The 19,896-nt window shown below is 43.7% G+C and overlaps 1 protein-coding gene across 7 annotated transcripts in view; it reads right to left on the bottom strand.

Annotated features, from left to right (window-relative positions):
- CEPT1 (choline/ethanolamine phosphotransferase 1) overlaps positions 1–19,835 on the bottom strand; it is a 39,846-nt gene extending 20,011 nt beyond the window's left edge. For 2 of the 7 annotated variants that reach the window (XM_033918758.1, XM_033918760.1), the window contains exons 1-4: positions 18,750–18,898; positions 8,363–8,778; positions 4,030–4,177; positions 2,012–2,153 (exon numbers count right to left, since the gene is read on the bottom strand). In XM_033918758.1, the coding sequence (XP_033774649.1) occupies positions 2,012–2,153; positions 4,030–4,177; positions 8,363–8,704 (632 nt within the window). In that variant the 5' untranslated portion in view covers positions 8,705–8,778; positions 18,750–18,898. Of the gene's footprint in view, positions 1–2,011; positions 2,154–4,029; positions 4,178–8,362; positions 8,779–18,749; positions 18,931–19,029; positions 19,126–19,691 lie in introns of those variants that run through there. The other 5 variants (XM_033918759.1, XM_033918765.1, XM_033918762.1 and 2 more) reach the window with 5 other exon arrangements.
- Between the last annotated feature and the right edge of the window lie 61 nt (positions 19,836–19,896).

Raw genomic sequence — 19,896 nt, 5'->3', positions numbered from 1 at the left:
GGATTGCAAATTTAGCTCTGCTCCAATAGCCTGTTCTTTGCTGGATTCTTAAAGTCAGTCCATTCGGCCCACTGCTCCCGCTTCCTGGCTGCTTTGCTTTCCAGAAGAAGGGAATCTCCTGGGATCATTACTAGTAATGTGTTACACAGTTTTTCACTCAAAGGTCTTGTGTGCTTCTCAATGTACCCTCCACCCATGCTACCTTGCACCTCCCTCACCGAACTCCACCACAAACCTGATTCTCACACCATAAAGAGTTGCAGACCATGGCTCTGTCCAAAACCTGATCGATACACGTCCCAAATCCCTCTTATAAAGCATAAGCCTCTTGATAGTGAAACTCTTAGGCTGAAGCCTTCTCCGTCTTCTCAGCTACATTTCATGACTCAAACAATGATTTTAAAAACTCTTTCCAGACATTCCCATCACAAATGTTAATAACTTTGGACTCCGTTGTGTCGATTAAAAATAATCTGCTCCTCTGATACATACAAAGCATGAATATAGCCGTAACACCTAAGATGTGGCAAAACCACCTTATGAAATAAAAAAGCAAAGCAAATAGTGTGTCTGTAATTACTGCAGATCAGGTGTCTCAGCTGCTAAGGAGATTGTCCTGCTGAAGCGACAGGGAAAAAAGAAATACTTCAACACAGAGGGAAAGCTGAGAGGAAGGAAAAGCATCCAGTTTACTTACTGTGTGAGAAAATACTAATTTGCTGAGAGGGTGGTAGAGGCTTAGAAGTAGAATCACCCACAGAAATGACAGAAACCAAGCACTTTGGCAACCTTCAGGCATGTATGGGAGAAAATGGTTCCATGCAAAGTTCCCTCTAATCTGTGCGAATACGCACCTTTTAGCAGAAGGCTGCGCAGCAGGTGAGGTCAGGACCAACATCCCCCTCACCACTCTCCCACCTTCTGCCACTGCTGCTGCTTTCCCGTGGCAAACGGAAAACAAACCGGCTGCAGGACTTCCCATACATACCCACGACTGCTGGCTTGCCACTTCTTCTTCCAGGGTAGATCTGGCAGCCGCAGATATGTATGGGAAGGTCCTGCAGCTAGTTTGTTTCACTTTGCCGCTGCTGCTGCTTTGGGAAAGCAGCAGTAACAGTGGGGATGCTAGGGGGCAGAAGCTGGTGAAAAAGGGGTGGGGGGAGAGAGGGGGTAGACACTGGTGGAAGTGGGGTGGGAGGAGAGAGAGGGAGCAGAAGTTGGTGGTAATGGTCTGGGGTGGGGGATAGAGGGGGGCAGATTTTGTATAGGAGTGGGAAGACATTCCAGATAGAACAGGGGAGAGAGAGAACACATGTTGGGGTAGGGTATAGAGAGGAGAGAGATGACAGAACTGGGGAAGAGAAAGTGGAGATGCTGGATGGAAGTTGAAGTGGAGAAAGGGGGCAGACATTGTATTGAAGGGCAGAGATACAAAGAGGAGAGAAATATTGATGGAAGGGGAGAAAGGGGAGACGTTAGATGAAAAGGGGAGGGAGGATAAGCTATATAATGAAAGAGGGGAGAGACAGGAGGGAGATGATGGAAGAGGGAAGTGAATGGGGAGAGAGGGGACAAACTGTATGGAATGCACAGTGTGGGTTTTAGCGTCAGCAACGACGGTAACTGCTCCAACGCTCATAGAATTCCTATGAGTGTCGGAGCAGTTACTGCCACTGCCAGCGCTATGCGTTCGTAAATGAGGGGATTAGTTAATTTTAACTTTCTCCGAGTCTGTAAAAACAATTCTTTTTTATTTGTTAATGAAAGTCTTATTAAATTCAGCAGTGAAAATACAGCCCAAACTACAACAAAATGCAAGCAATAGAAACTATATGTCAAAAATGAGCACGTAACCTCCAAAAGTTCAACTCTGAGGCTAAAGGTAGGACACATATTTCCATTTTAGAAAAGCATTTCCAAGTTAAAGAAACATCTGAACACAACCCACCCCTCTCATCCAAAAAAAATCAATAAACTGCCAGTGCGTGTCGCTACCTTCTTCTGTACTTACATGCCAAAGCGCAAGGTGCCAGAGACGTAGGTCTGCCAGTGTGCACAGTAAAACATGAACATGCCCGCAAAGCAACAGAAGAACATCCAGTCCGGGTTGGTACCGAGCTGCACAGCAATGCATGTTCCCAGGACCACGAAGACTGGAGGCGGGAGAAGAAAGATACAGGGATTTAGCAATAATATGTTTCATATCAGACAGCATAGCGCAAAGGAACATGCTCAGCACGGTATGGAACGGGGGCCTGAATCATTGTCCTTTCCCCTATGTAAATTATTTAAGCTGTAAGCTTTTCTCCCAATCTTTACCTAAGGAGGGAAAAAATCATCACAAATCAGGCCCTCAGAGGGGCTCCGAAGCAGACAGGGCCAACTTCCAGTCAAGTTTCAAGTTTCTTAAAATTTGACATACCACTTAAAAAATGACTAAGCGGTGTACATTATTAAAAATATTTTTTAAAACATAAAATAAAATGGCACCATAACTAAAGCGTGCAGGACTTTGGCACGCCGACAATCCCACGGCGACGTTTGCGTGCCACTGTTTCTGCCGCTCCCATTAGCACTCTGAGGGGGGTGGGCAACCTCCCCACTACACTGAAAACTTCCGAAGAGCAAAAATGGGAAGGAGAATAGGAGTTTTCTGTGTAGTGGGGGGATTCCCCCCCCACACTCCCCCATGACAGCACAAACACTTCTGTGTGTGTGTGTGGGGGGGGGTTTCCCCCCCCACACCCCCTCAGAGCACTAACAGAAACAGTGGAAGCGGCGGTGTGCATCTGTCCTGCGCGCAAATGTCGCCGCGGAAATCGTCCTGTGTGCTTTTGACGGGTCACCAATAAAATACGGGTCACCAATAAAATACCAATGACGAGGACATACAGTCATGGTCAGGAGAGGCAGGAGAAGAAATACAATATTCGATAGGAAAGAGAGGGCGACAAACTGGTCTGAATGTCGGGGTGCCTCAAGAATCCAGCAGCCTTGGATGTTTTAAATTACCCCGACATGTGGGCCATTTTGTGGCTCTTAGAACCACTGCTTTCCTACTACATACAGTAGACTCTCTGTTAACTGGAACTCAAGCAACCAGGGGGGGGAAAAAAAAAAAAAAAAGGAAAAGGAAAAGGAACGCCAAAATTTTTAATGTTTTTATTCCTTTTATTATGTAAGCCGCTTAGATCCTTGATTGATTCAGGCGATGTAACACATCAATAAATAATAATAATATTCTCCTCCTTTACAAACCCAAAGCCACAACAAACCAGCTCAGCTAGGGTTATAAAGGAAGAAAATAAATCCTCCTCTCAGTTCTGACTGAGGTTGCCAAAGTGGCCACAAGTCGAAGCTCTAAGAAAATATCATGTCCTTGGGTCAACACTGAGATGCTGGCAAGTAGGGCCCTCTGGAACTATTCCAGTCAGCCCCAGCTGATACCATGCTAGCTAAGGATGTGTCTCAGCTGTTTCCCATTTAAGCCTGAAGGCCAGCACGGCTCGGTCTCCGGTAATTGCCCTTCTTTGCCCAGGTCATTGGTCACTGCGTTACAGATCCCTTAAAGGTCAGGAGACCACACGCCCTCTGTTTTGTCGTTCAGCCACGACAGGACAACTCACTCAATGGAGATCATGTTTAGCAGTCTTATAGCATTTGATAATGCCCTTCTGTAGTACAACCAAAGCAGTTTACACAGTACAGAATAAACAGGTATCTTCTCTTCTCTAGTGGGTCCACAATCTACCACTTTATACTCGGAGCAGTGGAGGATTAAAGGACTTGCAGTGGGAATCAGACCCTCTTCCCCTGGGTCTCAGCCCACTAAGTTAATCATTAGGGCTGTTTACATTGCTCTACGGAAAAGATGGTACGTATCAAGAATAAATATACCTAAACCTACCCTTGAAGCACAAGTGAGGATTCATTGAGGGTCCTGCACAAACATGAACTATTTCTCTTGCTCTGCCAATGTTCCCTTACAAAGAAAGTCACAGGATTTTGAAAATTTGATTAAAGCAGTACCTGTCGATAGGGAGTCGCAGCCGTGGTCAAAAAGCTCTCCCAAGGGCGTGCTGCTGTTTGTTCTTCGGGCCTGTTTCCCATCTATGGCATCCAAAGACTGATAAATGAAAAGGCCTAGAGCGCATGAAATATACACCCAGACAGGTGCCTAGAAGAGAAACACATAGAACAATGACGAGCCGTGAGAAAATGGAAGTGTCAGGAACAAAATCAGATGTTGCACCAAGTGCTTCAGTGTAGAGAATGACACGGGGACAAATTTTTCCCTGTCCCCAAGGGAACTCATTTTCCCGTCCCAGTGAGTTCTTTTCCTGTCCATGCCCCATTCCTGCAAGCTTTGTCCTCATCCGTACAAGCCTCAAAATTTTAAAATCCTAAGCGGGGTTAAGGCAGAGCTTACAGGAAAGGGAGAGGTACAGCGACAAAACTCGTGGGGACAGGAAAATTGAATTCCTGCAGGAACGGGGACAAATTTATCCCCACGCCATTCTCTGCTTCACTGTTTTATAGTCTGAGGAAAATATGCTGCCTATCCATGGCATCTATTTTACTTGGGAAATAGGTAACCAATGTGCTTTGCGGAGGAGAGGAGTGACATGGTCAAATTTTCTTGCATGATAGATTAGTTTAACAGCAGAATTTTGCAAAAGTTGTAGGCGATGGATCTAATTTTTAATTTTAAATAGTTCTATGGAAGATGCCTCAGATGCGTGATTAATTATTTCAGAAATTATAACCCAGCCTTTTTAAAAAAAAAAAAATTTAAATATTTCTATGGAAGGTGCCTCAGATTCATGATTATTTCAGAAATTATAACCCAGCATTTTTTTAAAAATTTTATTTTAAAGAAGTGTCTTTCGCTCTGTTACAAATTGTTCACAAATACACTTTTTATTTTCCTTTGATTGGATGAACCAGTTCATTTCCCAAGTAAAATAGATGCCAGGGACTTTGACACCCTTGGCTTAGAGTGTCAGAGTGAAAAAGCCTTCAACCTATACCTATGTGTGACTGGTCTTTTTTTTCATCTAGAGAGCTGCACAGGAATGGGGATCATTGAATCCGTGGGAATCCTGTGGGTATGACTTCCGGGTTTGTGGGATAAGGATGGAAGAAATTACTCTCCCATGGGAAACCTGCAGCAATTTCTTCCATCCTTATCCCACAAACCCGTAAGTCATACCCACAGGATTCCCGCAGATTCAATGATCCCCATTCCTGTGCAGCTCTCTAGATGAAAAAAAAAGACCAGTCACACATAGGTATAGGTGTCACACTCAGTTGAAGGCTTTTTCACTCTGACACTCTAAACCAAGGGCGTCAAAGTCCCACCTTGAGGACCCCAATCGTCGGGTTTTCAGGATTTCCCCAATGAATATGCATGAGATCTATTTGCATGGACTGCTTTCATTGTATGCTAATAGATCTCATGCATATTCATTGGGAAAATCCTGAAAACCCAACTGGATTGCAGCTCTCAAGGAGGGACTTTGACACCCCGGCTTTGACACCCTTTCTCTTAATCACCGAGGCTTTAGTGCCCAGTGCTTTCATGAGAGACAGCTAAAAAGAAGCTATATGGTCCAGCTAAGCAGGAAGAAAACAGAGCATAAATTCCTGCACACTACTTCCCTCCTGCATCTAATGTATGTTGATGTCTTTAATATTGTGTTTTATTGTGAGCCGCTCTGTTAAAAGCAGATTATAAATGAATAAACAAACAAAACAAACTACACATATGCATATGCATAACATTTTAACCACTGTGTGGAAAGAAATTTTTAACCCCGTGAATTTACCCATCTTACCTCTATTCTGTCTGTATCTTTTCAGAGGTGCACAAAAAGTCAGAATAGTAATTCTTTTTTCACGTGCAGAGCATTACTTAAATCTATCTAGATTTCCACCCTGGAAGCTTCACTCTGGAATAATTCACACTTGGCATCTCTGGGTGTGTATTAAAATTCTTGGAAGGCAGCAAAAGTCGACAGGCGTCTTCCCTTATACAGTCTAAAAATTATCCAGCTGATAGACAAGAGGCACTTTTCTGGTTAGAAAATGCTGCTGAATGTGTCCTCTGAACACTTTGGACCTATTCAGACAGTGCTGGGGTGATCCACAGGTAGAGCTTGGGCAGAACCAGAGGTTATCCAGTTAGTGGTGATATTGAGACGCTATGCCATCACGCCTCCGTCTCGAAAATTCAAGGGTGGGGTGTTGTGGGCCCGGCACTTGTGCCTGGCCTGGCATTGGGGAAGCAGGGAGAACAGAAAGCAAAGGCAATGCGAGTCTTATCGCGGAGCACGGGATGGGCTCCGCAATCGACTCGCATTACCTTTGCCATCGACCTTTTGGGCACCCCTGGATTAGCACATAAAATGCCCTTAAATTTAAAAAATAAATAAATGAAGGGGGGAGGGAGAAGGGGTGTACAGAAAGGGCCTGATTCTGAAACGGTGCTTGCTGTGGTAGGCGCCTACAAAATAGGTGTCTACCGTGTGCCAATCACCGATAGGCGCTGCATCCAGACTCGCGTCTATTTTTTGTACAGACGTCTTAAATATAGGCCAGCATTTTATATTTAAGGCATAAGGCCACTTCCAGTGTAAGCCACGCCTACAACGGCCCTAGACATCTGTAGGTGCATATGGGCGCTTCTGTAGATTCGAATCAAGATGACTACATTTTAGATGTCGTTCATCGCATCGATTTTTTTAAAGAACGTGAATCCCGATTGGTCTGTTAAGATGGCGGTAGGATGCCCACCGCCACCTACAATCAGGATACAGTTTTGAGAATCAGGCCCAAAGTTTTTAGGCATCTAAGACAGAAATTGCACTAAATTTAATTTGTTGTGACTACAGTAGTGGTTTCAAACTCGCAGCCTGGGGACCACATGCGGTCCGCCAGGTACTATTTTGAGGCCCTCGATATGTTTATCACAAAAGTAAAATAAAACAGTTTCTTGATCATACGTCTTTTTAGCTATAAATGACAATATTATTATTAAGACTTGGCCAAAAGGAAAGATTTATAAACTATAAAGAGTTTGACCTCATGCAAAATTGTCATTTCTTTAATAAGACATTAACTATTTTTTTCTGCGGCCCTCCAAGTACCTACAAATCCAAAATGTGGCCCTGCAAAGGGTTGGAGTTGGAGACCACTGGGCTACAGGAAGAACAGTTTTTATATGCATCTATAATTTTTTTTACAAAAGTCACTGTGGAAATAGGCCATACAGGCGCCAGGCATTTCTACTCTCTAACATCTAGGAATTCCCCCGTTTTGATTCATCAGCATGTTTACTGGGGCCAAAGTTTCCTTCTCCACATAAAGGGGCCCTGAATAGGAAGGTGAGAGCAGATGAAAAGCTTATCCCTCAGATCACTAATCCAATCATGGTCCTTAACACAGAAGAACTTTGCACATGAATTCTCATTTATCAGTAATGGAGGTTACACAGAAATGTTTAACTAGCATCTGAGAGAAAGCCGACACGAAGTCACAGAGGCACATGTCACCAAGAGGTCTCATTATTTAAAATACTATCATATACCGAAACACCCCATTAATAAATTAGAGGGAGAGAGTGTCTGGCCCATTCAGAACATGGTTTTGATATATGTGGATGAAAAGAGGAAAAGAAAAAAAGGGACCTTAGTGGCAGATGGAGGGAGACAACCGGAGGTCTAAACAAACCTCTTTTTATTCATATTTTTACAGTTTGATCATACATGATGGTAATTAAATTAGCTGCAATTCACCAGTTTTAAAGAAAGCGCTCAGCCACTCTCAGGCCTTGGACGGCTGTTAATCATAATTCCAACCATTCCTAGCTTCTGATGGCACATTCCTGGTCCTTCATCCACTGAATGCTGACTGTCAACACCAAAGGGACAAGGGAAGTGAATATAGGACACTGGAAGCCAGCCTTAGCCACAAATGATAGCCAGCTGGGACCAGTGAAGCAGTTAGTGTGATTACTGTAACTTATTTATCGTACTCCATCCTGAGCTTCTATAGGTAGAGTGGTATTAAATATGTCTTCACTCAACATGCAATTAAACCCTGGAATTCATTGCCAGATTATATGGTAAAAGCACAGGGTTTAAAACAATTAGCAGGACTTAAAAAAATTCCTAAAAGAGAAAAGTCTATAAGCCATTATTGAGATGGAGTTGGAAAAATCCACTTATTTCTGGGCTAAATAAATTTAAAAAATGGCTACCAGACTACTACTTTCACTTCTTAGATGAAAAATATCCTTTGTGCCACAACTGAACATATGAGACTCTATTTGATTTTGGAGCCAGTTCTGGTTACATCTTACCTGCTCTCTCGCAGTTGGACAGTAATAAACTAAAATCAGAGTCGTGGTGATGTTAACTAGCAGTCCAACGATGGTGATAAGATTTGGAGCGATCCACGTAGGGACTCTTCTGACCAGCCATTCCCAGAAGCCTTGCATCAATGGCTCTAGCAAGGACCGGCCCGAGCTCTGGTACCTGTGCTCTTCCAACCTCTTCAGCTGGTGCCTGGTGAGAGGTGGTGTGGGCAGTTCAACCAGCTTGCTCAAGACACATCCCGTTCCTGGGACATAGCCGCAGCCCTGAGTGGAATCGGGGTGCGAATCCACGCATCGTTTCCTTGCTGTTCGATGGTGTCCACTCATGGATTTCTTATTTCGGCGTTTCCCAGGGGACTGAAATTCTTGGGAAGCTTTAGCAAACCTTTTTTCTCATCTATCTGGAAAATACACAGAAAATGACGGTGGATAAAAGATGTGCATGGTCCATCAACTCTGCCAACAATCAGATTCATTATCAAGTCATGATCAAACCAATAACCCAACAGTATTACTCACATTTTACTTGGTAAATTTGTCTTTAAGGTGTCTTCTCCTCCCCCACTGAGTTACATGACACTCACACTCATTGCATATCATATGAATGTGATATGCGAACTAATATCTTTTCTGTTACGGCCCCTACCATCTGGAACTCAGCACCAAATTATATAAGAGAAATTTCATCACTTGATAAATTTAAAAGTAGCTTGAAGGCCTTTCTTTTTAAAGACGTATTTGGAGTATAATAGTTCTTTTAAGGACTGTAATGGAACTTCGCTCCTTACTTTTCTTATTCATTTTAATCTTTTCTACAAAGTGCTAGATTATTTATTTTTTGTTTTGATCCTTCTCCCTCTCTTTTTTATTACACAAATGTATTTCTACCCTTTTTCATTTTGTTTCGGTAAGTTAATGTTCGTCTGTTTATCTGACTGTCTGTTTTAATAATTATAATTTGTTTTTAGTGTATGCCTTTCTACTCTTTGTTTTTATATATTATGTAAAACCGCTTTGAATTTTGATAAGGCGGTATATCAAATTTTTAAATAAACCTGATATACAATATGAATACCTGATCTGTCATTGCGCCATACTCTTGAGGCTTTTTCCACCTCATTTTATTCACATTTATATTCAAATAATATATAGATTTCCCAAACAATTGGCAACCATAGAATACAATAGTCATCTCAACAGTACATAATTCCATGGTGGGTGTTCCTTCTAGTATTTTGCAATTTTCAGGACACAGCCCGAAGAAGTCTGCCTGGCACTCGCTCTACTTCCTAACCACTGGACTTCCTGTCGAAGCAAACTCCAGCCATCCTGATCTGTCTAGCAGACACAGAAATCTGTCCACCACTCCTGCCCGTCAATAGCCTTGTTTTGACGTCATCCTCCTCTGTATGTATCCCACACAATTCTTGAATTCCATCACTGTTCTCGTCTCCGCCGCTTCCATCACCCCTCACTGTGAAAAAGTACTTCCTGATGTTACTCCTAATTGCTATCACTCTGCAACCTCAATTCATGTCCTCTAGCTCTACCACTTCCCCGTCTCTGGAAAAGATTTGTTAGTAAATTAAGTATTTAAACAGCTGTATCATACAGTTTCTGTTTTTAAACATTTAAAGAAGATGGAAGGGGCCTCAAAATAGTACTGGCGGGCTGCATGTGAGTATGAGACCACTGGTCCAAAGGGTTAGGATGTCCTGCGTTTTCCCCAGTAAAACAGAAAAGTTTTCAGTATAAGCTTTCAATAAGTCACTGGTGATGTAAACCCCCAAATATTTAAGTCTTATGTGCAACTTTCCGTAGGGGGAAGGGTGTAGACCAATCTGCATAATTATACCCATTAAAAGGCATATCCTCTGATTTCTCCAAGTTCAGGTTCAAATCTGACACACTTCCATGTTGGTCTCAGGACTCAAGGATCTCCCGTATGAGGAACGACTGGGTAAGTTGCAGCTGTACTCACTCGAGGAACACAGAGAGAGGGGAGACATGATCGAGACGTTCAAATATGTCACGGGCCGTATCGAGGTGGAAGAGGATCTCTTTTTCCTTAAAGGACCCACGGCAACAAGAGGGCATCCGTTGAAAATCAGGGGTGGGAAATTTCATGGCGACACCAGAAAATATTTCTTCACCGAAAGGGTGGTTGATCGCTGGAATAATCTTCCACAACAGGTAATTGAGGCAAGCAGAATGCCAGATTTTAAGAAAAGATGGGATTGGCATGTGGGATCTCTTCTTGGAGGTAGTTAGGGGGTGGGCCATTAGTATGGGCAGACTAGATGGGCCGTGGCCCTTTTCTTCCGTCATGTTCTATGTTTCTATGAAGGTGCCTGAGCAGGGCTGAACACGTGTGTTTTTCTCCAGCTAGGTAGACTGGGGAGTGTGTGACGCAGTGGTTAAAGCTATAGCCTAGCACCCTGGAGTTGTGGGTTTAAATCCACGCTGCTCCTTGTGACCCTGGGCAAGTCACTTAATCCCCCCATTACCCCAGGTACATTAGATAGACTGTGAGCCCACAGGGACAGACAGGGAAAAAACGCTTGAGTACCTGAATAAATTCATGTAAACCGTTCTGAGTTCCATGGGAGAACGGTATAGAAATTGAATGAATAAATGAGCCTCATGAAAAGAAACAATTAAAAAAAAAAAGGACAGATATCCTTCTGCTAGCCACGGAAGTTTGAAAGTTTCTTCAGGATTGTAGTGTGGAAAGACTGGCACTCACCACATCATTGTATTGGCCTAGGACAGGTTACTGGATACTGTGCCAGGGCTAAACATTATAGATTGTGAAATGATATTCCTACTTCCAACATGTGACACTCAGCACATACAACAAAAACTGTGTCCTGAGGGTTTAAAAAAAAAAAAAAAAAAAGATTTGGGCAAGTTCCTGGAGGAAAAGTCCATAGTCTGCTGTTGAGACAGAAATGGGACGGTAGCATGGAATGCTGCTGCTATTTGGGGTTTTGCCAGGTACTTGTGACTTGGATTGGCCTCCGCGAAGACGGGACATTGGACTAGAAATACCATTGGTCTGACCCAATAAGGCTATTCTCATGTTCTTATGGAGATAAAACAATGCATTCTATGAAAAACAACCATTACGAAGTTTCAGGATTAGAAAGAAAGTGTTTTGGGAAAACTCAGCATTTCAAAACAATGTCAAGTGATAAGGCTGTTCGACTTTGCTTCTCCTTCCAGTGTCAGAGAGACAAAATAAGACACATGACAACAGAAAACTGTTTGATTTACTTAACACAAGCTGCATGTAAGCGCCACAAAGAAAATTCATAAACCCGAACCTCAAAAAGAGATGCTGTTGGCACTGCTCCTTAACACCTCATTAAAGAATTACACCACGGTAAAACAAATAATAAAGAGCAAATGAATAACGTTAATATGGCAGACATGCAAACAACTTCATCTCTGAAAACAGATAACAAGAACAGAACAAGCCATTGCTATACCGCATAACCGATAGCCGTTTACAAAATTTAACAAAGCCGACAACCTGAGGAGGTTACATAGGGACACCCATACACCCACTTTTGAAATTCAACAGAGTATGCAAAGCCAGAGATCATATGACATCTGCAGTATGGCTACAGGAAGGAAACTGGATAGACTGGTTAGGCCTTCGGTATATCTGCCTTCGTATTCTATACCTTTATCATATCACCCAAAATATCTCCATGAACACCGGGAGGCTCGTTGTGGGGCCACCATGATGAAGTAGAGGAGAGAAAGACAATGATGGCATTCAAGAAAGCTTGGATATCCACTGGCAGGGAGGTGGTCAGGGATCGGCTTGGGTCTGAGGCGTTCTTCCCAGAATGAGAAGTAAACCGAGGGGCCCCAAAACAAGAACTGCAAAGAGCTCATTCTCCACTGGCTCTACAGCATCGGAAAACAGAACTCGGTGCTCCTGCAAGTCATGACTTAAGGAGGTCTGGAACATTCCAGCTACAAGTCCCCAGAAATCAACAGATTGATGGTGATCAGGCAAGACCAGTGCAAGAGTAATCAGGCACCCTAGGACAGTGTTTCTCCACTCAGTCCTGCTGTGGACTCAGGAGAATCTTTGAAAATTGAGTTTTCCTCGTTTATAGTAGATATTGTTATCGATTCTTCACTTACATTTAAGGACCAACTAAACTCGCTTATTAAAAAGTGTTTTTTTTTTTCAATCTCCGTGCTCTGAGAAGAGTGAGAGCACTTTTTCGACCAACAATACTTCTCTGTCTTGGTTCAATCCACCATTTTGTCAAGGTTGGATTACTGCAATTCAGTGTATTTGGGTCTTTCAAAGGTCAGTCTGCAGAGACTTCAATTAATACAGAACATAAGAACATAAGCATCGCCTCTGCCGAGTCAGACCACAGGTCCATCGTGCCCAGCAGTCCGCTCTTGCGGCGGCCCCCCAGGTCAGTGACCTGCAAATGATCCTCTTTTGAAGACATTTTGACCTGTATAGTACCCCCTCTATCTATATCCCTCAATCCCCTTTTCCTTCAGGAACCTGTCCAACCCCTTCTTGAAACCCGAAATCGTACTCTGCTCCACCACCTCCTCTGGAAGTGTATTCCAGGCATCCACCACCCTCTGAGTGAAGAAGAACTTCCTAGCGTTTGTTCTGAATCTGTCTCCCTTCAATTTTCTTGAGTGCCCTCTTGTTCTTGTTTCCCCTACCAGTCTGAAGAATCTGTCCCTCTCTACCCTCTACACTGCAGCTAAACTTATCTTCGGTAAGAGTAAATTTGATCACTGCTCAAGGCATTCCATTGGCTTCCAGTGTATCTCAGAATTCAATTGAAGTGCATTTGTAGTGCATATTTGGCATTTTTGCCACTTTGATTCCTTTAGACTGGAATGTTCATAGATCTCATCTTGCCAGAAGTTCTCAAAAATTAAAACTTACATTTCCTTCTCTCAGTGGTAAAAACAGAACCTTTAAAGAGATTTAGGGCTCCTTTTACTAAGGCACGCTAGCGGTTTTAGCGCGAGCTAAAATGCCGCGCACGCTAGCCGCTACTGCCCTTTTGTAAAAGGAGCCCTTAGTTATTCTTTTGCTTTTAAATTAACCGAATTCTGGAATGCTTTACCGCTTATATTAAGAAGTTTAGGTTCTTTTGCTTTATTCCGGAAACTTCTGAAAAACTTTTTTGTTTGCTAAACATTTTGGAAATTAACTATTTCAGTCTACTTTTTCTTGTCAAATTTGTGTATTATGTTTTTACATTTTTGTAAACCGAGTCGAGCTCCTCTTGGTTGATGACTCGGTCTATAAAACTAAGTTTTAGTTTAAGTACTCCTTTGCCAGTCTGGTTTTCAGGATATCCACAATGAATGTACTTGAAAGAAATTTGCATATAATGGAGGCAGTGTATACAAATCAAGTTCATGCATATTAGAAACATAGAAAGATGACGGCAGTTAAGGGCCATATAGCCCATCAAGTCTGCCCACACTATTTACCCACCCTCTTAAGTCTTCTGACCCCTTAAGTATAATTGTAATTATACTGTCACTCTACTGACCCGCTCATTTAAGTCCTAGTGACCCTATCCCTTGGCATGACCCCGTAGGGATCCCACATGGGTATCCCATTTGTTCTTGAAGTCTGGGATGCTGCGTGCCTCGACCACCTGCACTGGAAGCTTGTTCCAATGCTCGATCACTCTCTCCGTGAAGAAGTACTTCCTTGCGTCTCCACGAAACTTTCCTCCCCTGAGTTTGAGCGGATGTCCTCTTGTGGTCGAGGGTCCCCTGAGAAGAAAGATATCCTCTTCCACCTCGACCCGTCCCGTGATGTACTTAAATGTCTCAATCATGTCTCCCCTCTCCCTACGCTCTTCAAGAGTGTAGAGCTGCAATTTGCTCAGTCTTTCCTCGTACGGGAGACCCTTTAGCCCCTTTCCTCGTACGGGAGACCCTTTGTGGATATCCTGAAAACTTGACTGGCAAGGGGATACTCCAGGACCGAGTTGAAAAACACTGCCCTAGGAGAATCATCAGCCTTATGCACCACCCCTCAATTCATTTTCAGGTCCTTAGTCCATCCACTCCACCCCTTCACTCCTAGCATTAAAAAAACACTGATAGTTAACCTCTGTACTATCATGTTACAACAATCCTATTCAAACACTTAATTGGACATTATACTTTTACACAGTTATACACTTAAATATATAATGAAGGGTATTGTCAAGAGTCTTTTAGCCAGGTAAATGGGCTATCTGAAAATTATCCCCCCTTCCTGCAGGTAAAAGTAGAGACCTTTGGTTGAGTTTGTATGAATATACCAAAAAGGGAGCTCAAGGAGGCCTCAATGACTAGACCAGGGGGAGGCAATTCCGGTCCTCGAGAGCCACAGGCAGGTCAGGTTTTCAGATCTCCACAATGAATATGTATGAGATGGATTTAAATGCACTGCATCCATGAGATGCATATCTATCTCGTGCATATTTATTGTGGATATCCTGAAAACCTGGCCTGCCTGTGGCTCTTAAGGACCGGAATTGCCTACCCCTGGACTAGACAATCTAGGCACAACAAAGGAGTCGTGAGGATGAGATGTTAATAATTCAGCCACCTAGTGTAAAGTTCACTTTATTGATAGTAGCACCGCGAATACTCGACACTGAAAGTGTTTCGGCATCTATGCCTTCATCAAAAATAGAGCATTCAATACAAGTCAAATTCAGAATGAGCAGGAAAATATCTGGTGTCCTAAGCTTCTGAATTTGACCTGTATTTATGGGATAGAACTACCAGCCATTGAGACTCTTGACGAAGGCATAGATGCCGAAATACTGTCAGTGTTGAGCCTTCAAGTCCTCGTGGGGCTACTATCAATAAAGTGAACTTTACACCCGTGGCTGAATTATTAACAACTCCTTTGTTATGCCCTGAGTTTGAGTGACTGTCAGGAGTCGGGACATATTGTTTGACTTTGATTGTAGCTGCTCTTTGCTTCCCCCCCCCCCCCCCCACCAAACTGCCACCCTAGGCAGCCACATAAACTTGCTTGGTCATCCCTGTGCCAAGACACCATCCATCAAGGCATGAGATCTAGAAGGCTGGATGTTTGGGCAACTGCCTTGCTATTTTTGTAATTGCCTGGATTACAGAATTTAGGAGCAAGAAACGAGGAAGCCAGGCTTTGGATTAAGTGCAGAATCCTGTCTGATTCCCTATAGTGCTGGCTAGACAAGCAATGAGAAAGACTGAAGACTGAACAGAATATGCTGTTCTTTCAAATTAAAAACTTGTTTAAGGCATTTTTTTTTTTGGGGGGGGGGGGGGGGGGAGAAGGGTGTTGCGAGTTTGCTGGAGGATGGGTGCCATGAAGTTTTCTAAACATAAAAATTTTATTCTTGATTTTGACATATCTATTTTACTGTTTGCTGTTCCCTGCAGAATTGTTTGATGATCATTTAAGAAAGCATAGATCAAGAACAGAAGATCTCCAGAGAGGACGAAAGATTGGATAGGTTGCATTGTTTATATCTGCTATAATTTTCTAGTTTTTAATTGTTTAATGAAGGAGCAATATCCTACAAGGCATCAAACTTCTGTTTAGCAGCTAGAATATATCCTGCCAGTGTAGTAGAGCTAGGTAGACAAGTTGGTCTAATTAGTAGATGACAACAGAAGAAAACTATGGCCCCCCTTTTATCAAGCTGTGCTAGGGGTTATTTTTTTTTATCACGGGTTGCTACAATAAAAGCTCCGACACTCATACAATTCCTATGAGAGGTGGAGATTTTACCGCAATGACCCGCGATAAAAAGCCCCTAATGCAACTAGATAAAAGGGGGCCTATGATACTTAAGACAGTTTATAATAATAATAATAACTTTATTCTTATATACCGCCAACAATCTTGCGACTTCTAGGCGGTTTACAATAAAAGAAACTGTAAATACAATCAAGTGAAGCTTTACGAACAGCTAATTAAAGTCAATGCTAAGAAGCAACAGCTACTACAAATACCACAATGCACCAGGTTGGGGGAGGGGGGTCCTGCATAAAAAGCGCGGGCGCCTCCCCAGCTAATTAAAGAGTATAGCAGTGTATATTTCGTACAACGAATTAGAGAATATAGCAGTGTACATCTGATGACATTAATGATGTTAACGTCAGTTTGTGTGTTGCAAGGCCAGGAGGTGCCAAGTTGTTTACACAGAAGTTTATCAGCCACTGCATTCACGAAGAACCAAATTTCACTTTTTTATTCTTTTCAAAACCTATCATTTTAGTCCTATTTTTACATCTGTGCAGTATAAAAGTCTCTCGCTAGCATCATGTGGATTGTGAGCAGCATTGCCTTGTCATTCTCACATCAAATGACCACAGGTAATAAAGTCCAGATGAAGAGAAGTTGTTCCTCTAAGACCCTATAGCATTTATTAAAAGCCTTGCATGTTCTCTCTTCTGTCATCTCAGGTCACTCTGTGCTGCACTAGAGAGACTGACACGGGGACAAATTTGTCCCCGTCCCTGCAGGAACTCAATTTCCCCCTCCCGTCCCCGGGAGTTTTGTCGCTGCTCTAGTCCCTGTCCCATTCCTGTAAGCTCTGCCTTAACCCTTTCAGGACCATAAGGATCGTAGGCCAATTTTTGCGGTTTTGACGACATTTTTATGGTAAAAAGGGCTTGCAGATGCCAAAAAATTGATTTTTTTTGTGAAATATCATTATTTTTAAAAAAAAAAAAAAATCAAACTTCTGGCTTATGGACAGTGTGGCAAGTGAATCTTCTCGTCAATCTGGCAATGACGCTAATGAATGAATGTCGGAACCAGTTTGTTTACATAAAGGCAGTATCATATGGAATCCGTACATATCAAATTTAGAAATTTAGAAATTTATAGGATTTTAAAGTTATGGGACAAATATTGTCCCTTGGTCCTGAAAGGGTTAACCGCACAAGCCTCGAACACTTATGATTTTAAAGTGGATGGGATGGGGAAATGAGTTCCCATGGGGGACAGGGAAAAATTTGTCCCCGCGTCATTCTCTACTGCACTACTTCATGCTGCTCTTCCTGCTTTACCTTCATAATGGCCCCGATGCACAACACTCCAACACCATGGTAAACCGTGATGGGAGCAATTTTTCTTTACTGGGTAATGCTCATAATAGCCTGCAAATTATATGCACGCTATTCATGTGGATCAACCCCGGGCGCTTGCTCAGAACAGCAATCGCTAGGCACAGCTCCTCCTCCTGCTTGCAGTTGCCATTCTTCTTCCCTCTGCCCAGCTGATGGGGGCTCTACAGTTGCCATCAGGAAACTGGCAGAGCGGTGGCTGCCGGCTCAGCTGATTCACAGCTTCCCCTGCCAGCTCTGGAGCTACAATCATCTTTTCTTTTTTTCAAAGAAGGGCACAGCTGTCGTGTGAGCGCAAAACAGCTGTGCCCAATTTTTTAAAAAGCCAATCGTAGCTGAGCCAGCCAGCCCCAACAAATTTTTTTTAATGTACACAGCTGTTGTGCGTGTGTTGTATGCCTCACCCAACACACATAGGACAGCTACCAACAGGTCCAAACCTGCTGGAAAATTCTGCACCATAAAAGAGGGGCATCCCCTTTTGTGCATCGCAAGGAAAGCTTATTTCAATACTAATGAGTTCCTTGCAATGCCTTCGCATAGGGTTCTCGGTGGTTGCTACAAGGCTCGGTGCATCAGGAGGAGAGCTTTCCGTGATAGTAAGACTGCTTTAACGAGTCTTATTGGCCCTGATGCACAAAAGCTTTCCGTGACAACGTTTCTTCAAGAGGTTCACCACTACTAGGTATCAAACTCAACATTTCATATTCCCACACTGACAAAAGAAGCAATCAATTGCAGCTTTATTTTCTCTCTATCTCTTTTTCTCTTAAGTTATTATAGGTCTTTCCTTTCTCATATTTAGTATGCAAACTTCTTTGGTCTCCTCTGCGTGAAAGGCAGTTTAACAAGTACTCTCATTACACATAAATATCTGCCACCCTCCTATTTCTTATGGATTTCTCTTTTCCCGTGTAAATAAAAAACACACTAGGCAACTCCCTTTTTATCAAACCTATTTGACATTTGTTAATTATTCACAGTACCAAGCATTAATTATGCTGCCAATACTACTGAGAAATACTAGATTATTTCTACAGCCTGTGTCTCATATAAACCCAAGCTCAATCAATCTGTCCAGATATTCCTATCTACACCGAGATATACTGCTGCTGCTAACCACAGAAGTTTTTCTGCTCAGAGGATATCAATCGTCCTCCATCCTGAGCAGGTGATGATCCAAATTCCTACACTTAATCTAACATACATCAACCTACTAGCCATCACATCTCACCATCCAAAACAGCAGGCTGCTGCCCAAACATCCAGTCACCTTTGCTCCCAAGGTCTTGTTGGATAGTATCCAGCTACTAACCAACCTGCTGGTCCTCAGCTGGTTGGTTTCTGAGATGAAGCATGCTGGTACAGGTCTGGCTATCCCACGACCTACAGGATGGCAAGCTGCTCTAAATCAGGGGAAGGGAGCCAAATGTTGCAACCAAGTAAATAAGAAAATATACACTTCAGGCACAAGAAAGGTAGAATATTTCAGGAATGCCATTCCGGCTGTTTACATTCATTCTTTCGATTCTGGAGGAGGCTATGAAGTGTCATCAAGGGCAGCAGCTCCTCTCCTTTTCCATGACTACCTGCAGTATCCAAGATGCATGCTACAGAAGGGAGAGGCAGTTATCACAGAAGATCAGAATGGGGGTGGGGGTGGGGGAAAGATACTGTCACTAGACCAGGAAAAGGGGGGGGGGGATAAAGAGTAATGGCAGTAGTGCTGCAGGTCTGGGATTTGGGGTATGCTGGCCTGAGTGAGGATAAAGGGTGTGGGGGGGGGGGGAGGAATCACCGAATTTCCGAGGTAGTGAAGAGGAACACTGCAGATCCTTTGGATGGGGGAGGGGGAAATCACCCAAAGTCCAGGGTGGGAAGGGGGGGGGGCATGGCCACTATAGGCCCAGAGGGGATGATGCACTATCACTGCTAGTGGGGTAGGGGGCCACAATGTCACTGCATTTACAGGTTTTTGTGGGGGGGGAGTGGAGTAGTGTCACTGCAGGCCCAGGGTGGGGGAAAAGGCAGGAGGCACTGTCACTGCAGGTGGAGGGGGGGAGGTTCTCGCAGGGGCCTGGGGTGAGGGAAAGGGCACTGGCCCAGCAGAGGAGAAAGCGGGGGGGGGGGGGGGAGCTGCCGTTCCCAGGCCCCGGACGGACGGACGGGTTCCCACCTGGACTCCTTCCGGCGGCGGCTCGCCAGCTCCGCTTCGGTCGCCGCAAGTGGTGGAGAGAGGCGGAGCTATCACGTGACGGGGAGTGGGGGGAGCCTCCCGGCCGCCATGTTGGATGTGGGCAACGAAGCCCCGCCCCCGGGAATCAGCGACTCCCTCCTTCCACCCCCTTAAACGTGACTTCAAAGGGACAAGCGGGTGTGTC

Source organism: Geotrypetes seraphini, chromosome 13, assembly GCF_902459505.1.
Source record: "Geotrypetes seraphini chromosome 13, aGeoSer1.1, whole genome shotgun sequence".
Classification (NCBI taxonomy): Eukaryota; Metazoa; Chordata; class Amphibia; order Gymnophiona; family Dermophiidae; genus Geotrypetes; species Geotrypetes seraphini.
Note: the sequence above shows the minus strand (reverse complement) of the source record. Positions and strands in the feature narration are given on the sequence as shown.